The sequence below is a fragment of the Zingiber officinale genome, chromosome 8B (genome assembly GCF_018446385.1).
Source record: "Zingiber officinale cultivar Zhangliang chromosome 8B, Zo_v1.1, whole genome shotgun sequence".
Taxonomy (NCBI): Eukaryota; Viridiplantae; Streptophyta; class Magnoliopsida; order Zingiberales; family Zingiberaceae; genus Zingiber; species Zingiber officinale.
This window is the reverse complement of record NC_056001.1, coordinates 26,977,532-26,983,979: the sequence shown is the minus strand read 5'-3', so window position 1 is coordinate 26,983,979 and position 6,448 is coordinate 26,977,532. Positions and strand designations below refer to the sequence as shown.

The 6,448-nt window shown below is 38.1% G+C and overlaps 1 protein-coding gene across 3 annotated transcripts; it reads right to left on the bottom strand.

The window, feature by feature from the left end:
* Nucleotides 1-1,361: 1,361 nt before the first annotated feature.
* LOC122016028 (transcription factor BEE 3-like) lies at nt 1,362-3,506 on the bottom strand. 3 transcript variants are annotated; one of them, XM_042573163.1, is made up of 6 exons: nt 2,900-3,506; nt 2,681-2,803; nt 2,559-2,624; nt 2,402-2,470; nt 2,242-2,307; nt 1,362-1,697 (listed from the first exon to the last, which is right to left on the bottom strand). In XM_042573163.1, exons 1-6 carry the CDS (start codon nt 3,242-3,244, stop codon nt 1,647-1,649), a joined length of 720 nt encoding a protein of 239 aa, XP_042429097.1. In that variant the 5' UTR covers nt 3,245-3,506; the 3' UTR covers nt 1,362-1,646. The 3 variants fall into 3 exon arrangements, with proteins under 3 accessions (XP_042429097.1, XP_042429096.1, XP_042429098.1); XM_042573162.1 differs by having other exon boundaries at nt 2,242-2,322; nt 2,900-3,489; XM_042573164.1 differs by lacking the exon at nt 1,362-1,697 and adding an exon at nt 1,706-2,172 and having other exon boundaries at nt 2,242-2,322; nt 2,900-3,499.
* Between the last annotated feature and the right edge of the window lie 2,942 nt (nt 3,507-6,448).

The window sequence follows — 6,448 nt, the reverse complement described above, 5'->3', positions numbered from 1 at the left end:
AGGAGTAGTCGAACACTCGAATTGTCGAACTATGGTGCTCGGATTAATTGCCAAAACACTCAGGATGTTGAATTGAGACGCTCAAGTACTCGATCGGGATGTTGAGCAACAGACATATATGCAGAGTCTCGCCGAGCACTTAGGCGTTCAAGCCAAGTTGAGAACTAGAATAGTGTCACTTGTATTGGACTTATTTACATAGAGTGCTAACGGGGAGCAGAGTCTCGCCGATGTACGTACTATCCGAGCGTATCATGTATTATGTAAATTTTTAAAGACGCCTCTTTAACTACTTTTCAAAAAGTAGTCTCTTTTGATTTTTAATTTTTTTAAGCAACTGAATTTCCTTTAGCTAAGATCTCTCTGTTCACCACGTCTCCGATCTCCTATCTGACAAATCATTCCGAGATGTCTCTTGGGAATAAACTGTCAAATTACACTTGACTTGTTGCGTGCAAATGCATGCATCCACTTGATTGGGGTTTGAATCGATACTACTGTCCACGACAGCCCCGCTTGCAATATCATAATCCACTGAATATATCATTCACATATTGGCTGTGTGCATTCCTCGTGACTTGTTTAATTGCCGACCTCCAATTAAATCTCTAATAAATCAGATTCTGCTCGATAAGATCACGATCAAGTGGACCATGCATCTCTGTCTCGTTCATGCACATACCCACAACGCACACACTACAAAGTTTAATTTGCAGAATGATGCAAAAGAAATTCGTTGCTCTCAAGCAACTCTCGATCTCTTTTACGATGTAACAGTTGGGTTGAGATCTGAAAATAAGCAATTCATTTTTGACTTTGCCTTTGCATCATTTTGCTTGGCGAGTTGGAGAAGAGTCCCAGGAAAATAGGAAATCAACCAAACCTAAGTGCCATGCAGGGAATTAAGCCGTGATCAAAAGAACATGGGACTATAGTTACCGCTTGAGATGAATATATGTTTTTTTATTCAGTTCTACTTCAGTCATGATGGCATTTTGGCTTTTTAGGACGTCGAAAGGTGCGTTGCAGCTAACTTTGAACTGGCTCGCAGTGCGTTCAAACTCTGAACATCGTTTGTACGATATGACACCATACATACATAAGTGCCGGTTTGAGTTTGACTCTAAAAAGTAGAATTACAAAGTTTTTGTGATTGACACTGAACCATGGAGCACGACTTAATTAGTGCCACAGGGATAATTGCACGGTTTCACCGACTTAGAAATCTTCCTGGTGAACATTATATGGAAGGAGCCAGCTAATTAGTTATATCAGGAACTTTTTCTTGAACGAAATGATTATGTCAAATATCATCGATCGCTCATCTTAAACAGAGAAAAAGACAAGTCAGCAAAATGAACTATTCAGTATTCCAATAAAATATATATTTATAGGACGACGACAATACAGAACCGACAAATAGATTGGATTAATGATAACATGAGAAGATGACAAGGCGCAGGCCTACATCTTAATGAGCCTTCGGTTGGCGTATATGCACGTGCGCCGTGGATGGGCTCAGGGAAACACACTGGTGATCGAAGTGGAAACGTTGAATCCGGTCAGAACTTAACCGTGCATATGCATGCACGCTTGTAACTCAATAGTGTAGGTAATGGAGAGTCAATTGACTAGAAGGCGATAGCTCACTCTCTTTGCCTCTCCTCCTCCTCCTCCTCTTCCTTCGCTTTATCTACCTGCAAAATCACAAAAATATTCGATCACATGATTGATGCATCATATGCATCCCTCTCATTATTCATGCGTACTCAATCATTTCATCAAGGAAGGTGTAAGATGATGACAGTGCAACAGTGGATATAAAGCTACACACGACTTTAATCCTTGCCCTGCTTGATACATCATATATATTTAGATGAACAATAAGGAAAGGCACCTAATGATCAGTTTGTATATCTACGATTAACAATTGAATAGTTACTAATTAATATTCTTCATGGACATAGGATTCTTCTGATATTAATATATGAGGATCGACGACAGGACTGTTAGAATCTTGTCCCAAACTAGATGAATTGCATTTATGGCAGATTTCCTCAACTGGAACAGTATTGACCATGCTTTTCTTATTTTAGTCAGCAAGAGAACAAGCTGTGGTCCATGCTTCTCTGCCTCTGCCCCTATAACAACATCTCACATGTACACATGGATCTGCATGTGATAATAAATTCAAACGATCTTTTATATATATATATATACATATATATAATGTATGTTCACCTGATGGGTTGCAATACTTTCGACACCCAAGTTGCAGTCATAAAATGATGAGCTCGCGGTCGAGAGCTTCATTGAAAGAAACTGGGAGATTTAAACAAGGAATATAATATTTAGACATTAGAATATTTGTTTTAGATATTAAACAGTAAAAAGAGCTTACTTCAACTTGGTTCTGCAGCGACTGAACGTAGTTTATTATCTCATCTAAAGCCCCTGCCATTCCCATTGTCTGCAATTACATTGATGTAATTTGACTGAGAAAGGAAGCAATAAATCATTTTTATGGATGAAAATTATTGGTTTTGGCAATTAATTACCTTGTAGCATCCAGGTACAAGGTCTTGTAAACATCTCATTTTTTCATTGATCTTCTTTCTTCTAACCTGAAAATTAATTGTCAGCCAAAGATTCTATGAAATGGTCTTAGTCATTTCCTTACCCTCTCAGCTAAACTGTGGTTGTCTGTGGCTTGGCCTCTTCTTGCCCTCACATGAACCACCTCCTTTTGCTTCTCCAATTCTTTGCCATTGCCTCTGCTTCTCTTTCCACCTTGACTTACTCCCTGCATTCCAATCGTGAAATGAACAAGATTACTTGAACCCCAACTTCTATTATGTTAACATTCTTCAGCATAAAGAATGAACTATAAGATACATACGTTTTTCCTCGTAGTCTTACTTTCTGCTGACCCAGTGACCACGCAGGGCTCAGAACAATTCTGTGAACTCGTCTCCTGTGCCACCCACTTCCTCTTCCCTCCACCACTCGGCTCCGCAGCAGAGCCCGCTAACGGAGCCAGATTCTGGAACTCCAATGGCAATTCGTCGTCCAATCCATTAAAGAGAGGCGCGGATAACTCGGGCATGCAAAAATCCATGGAGCTCCCCAAAACAGAGTCATTGATCCCTGCAAGTTGACTCATGATCTCCGAGTTTGCTTCCATTTCGAAGAACGGGTAAAGGCAGGGGTTGAGACACTCGAATGTGTCCAAGAACTCCCCCATTAATTTGGATTGGAAGAGATGAAAGAGGACAATGACTGAATTGAAGGGGAAGTGGGTCACTATATAATCTGATAATGTTTGTTCTGGAATTTGAACGAGAGTAAGTGCTGCTTCGGTGCGTCGTGGCCGTGGGCCCGCCTCCTCCTCTCTATCTTTACAAGTTCTATCCGCAACTCATGGATACACCTTCCCCAACTTTGATGATCGTCAAATTTAATCAGCTCAGCTTAATAACTCCAGGACAGTGATTGCAGCAGGGGAAGGTGGAGGGGTGTAACAGACAGTAGAACACCTCGCAACAGTGCGGCGTGTTAGTTGGAAGAGGGATTTTGACCTTCATGCTGTGGGATCGCGTTGGCTACATCAATCCTGCAACATCCGTTTAAATGATGGTTTAGAGAAAACAAAAAAGGGAAGTTCATTTAGTTTATAATTTTCACTAGTACTTTTAGTTAATTCATAATATAATCCTACATTATATGTAAGTGTTTGAATTAAAATGATTTACCAATTCATAGGAAAGGTCTACACGAAGAACTCCTAAGACAAGCATTTTAAGTTAGTTAGGTAAAATCTAAAACTTAATACAATTAACTTATTTGTTGCCCGTCCTCCACTTAATTGATTCCCTTTATGAAGTAATATTGTTTGGGTTCAAAATTGATTTGGGCACTTAATGATAGAGTTTACTGTTTTCCTAACCACATGAATTATATACCCATATGAACTCAAAAACAGGAAATCATGCAAGATCTAATAACATCGAATGTGCGACACAACATAAATTAAATAACTAAAATTGAGATGATGAACATGAATGCAGCGGAGTAGCCATCATCTCTATCTGTCATCCACCAACACAGAAATTCTACTAGAGAGGAAGAAGAGTTGGAGGTAGGTCTTCCGTAGGAGTTAGGATGACGACGCTAATATCTTTCGCTAATGAGGAGCAAGGGATCTGTCAGAATATCTAAGCCTATAGAAACCGTGTCCTATATATAATACTCAATCTGTTATCAAACATAGATAATAACCGTGTAAGTTAATGAGTTCTACACATATGAACCCCACATCCAATAACTCAAACCCTTGATAAACATTAGTTAGATCATATAATGGATTTGGTTCTCTTAATGACATAAATCCATATGCTTACAAACAAGGTGTAAGCTGACCAAATAGAGATAAAATCTAACAATCTCTCAATTAGGCTATATATGATTTGTATACAATACAGAAGTAAACTTTAGTTGACATCAACAATAATGCCAAACTTCATGAGTAAAGAATACTCTTGTAAAATAATCTGGTCCATTAACTTTATTGGTATAGAATTAAAAAAGTCATAATTACTATAATATGATTGTACGTAACAAACTCTAATAGTAATCACAATACTAATGTCATTAATGACAGATGATGTGGATGTGTAACGTAGAAATTACAATATGTACATGTCATTTTCCAATTAATCCTCTTAATGATCTAAAATAATCATTATCATATTTGCAAACACTTATGCTAAATTGAAGCTACAAATCATGATCTTAACTTCATGATTCCATAAGGAATTCATTTCATATTTGCAAGCACCATATGTTAATCATCATTAGTAAGTCCTGATAACTTTATTTTAGTGTGTCAAAATAAAATACATGAAAATGTTTTAAACTTAAATATACACGATAAACCAAAATAAAGTGCATGTGTTCAAAGATAAATATAGAGCATCATAATAAATACATATTTTCACTAAACAAACACTTCTTCTATAAGGACCTTCATATCCATAACATGCATATGAAACACCTTAGGTACCAAGCCTTTGATGAGTAGATCCGTCAATATGAAATCTGTGTTGATGTACTATATTATTATTTGATAACTCTGAACTCTTTTTTTAACTCATAGAAACTTGATGTCGATGTGCTTCGACTTCGTGAACTGTGATTGTTCTTAGCATAAAGTTCTGTGACTTTATTATCATAGTTGATCCTCAAAGACCAGTTAATGTCATCAATGATTTGCAATGCTATGATGAAGTTCTGTAGTCAAATCCTGTGATTGGATGTTTCATAACATGTTATCAACTCTGCCTCTATGGTAAAAGTGGTTATTAGCTTCTGCTTGATGCTTTTCACGATACAACCCCTCTAACAAATATGAAAATATAACCTGAAGTGAACCATCTACTATCAAAGCAAATCAAAAAAATTGGAGTATGAACATCTAATAACCTCCAAGTAATCAAACCTCCTATACATGAACATGTGTCTTTTTTTCTATAAATACTACATCACTCTCTTTACCACTTTCTAATGAGCTAGTATTGGGTTACTTAAATATATGTCTAATATCCCCCACTATGTATGTTATATCTAGACACGTATAAACTTGTGCATGCATGAAACTTTCTATAAATGGCGTATAAGAGAATTGTTGCATTTCTCTATTTCAAGTTCAAGCTGTGGACACTGCTGCAAATTGAATCTGTCACCTTTAGATACGAGTATGTCACCATGTGCATAATTTTGTATGTCATACCTTATGAATACCTTTTAAATATAGATATTTTGTGAATGCCCAAAAATACCTTTTGAATGACTTGATTTTTTACAGCAAACCTATATTATTGTTTGCTAATAATATATCATTCATATACAAGATAAGTATATGATCTTGTTGGGAATCTGAGAAGACGGAACTGCCGGTGTGACGTGTCTGGATTGTTGATCACATCTCCATGATCCGGATAGTGAGCTGTCTTCTGCGTTGACCAAGTCGTCAAAGGTCCTCTGGTCAACAGTACCTACAGCCAGCGACCCGGTTGCCCTAGTCCCTGGTACCCCGGTGCTCGAGGCGGGTCCCGTGAATATATAAGCAGCTGAATAACAACAGAATAATAAAATAAATGCAAGATGAGTACGATGACGTACCTTGGCACCGGGGGGCGCCCTCGGATGGGTTAGTGAGTTGATTGCGTTGTTGATCGAGTCATCGTGACCCTGATGAGTAGATGGGTGTGAGCCAGCTGAGGAGCCATATCTAGGAGCGACGACATGGAATCCGGTGCGGCATGGATCCAGAATGCGACACGTAGGCTGAGATATGACAGCGGCTCGCAGGCCGGCACATGGCACACATGCCAGATAATACCAGTAACTCATAATCGTAATAGTAGTGCGAAGAACGAAATACAATGGC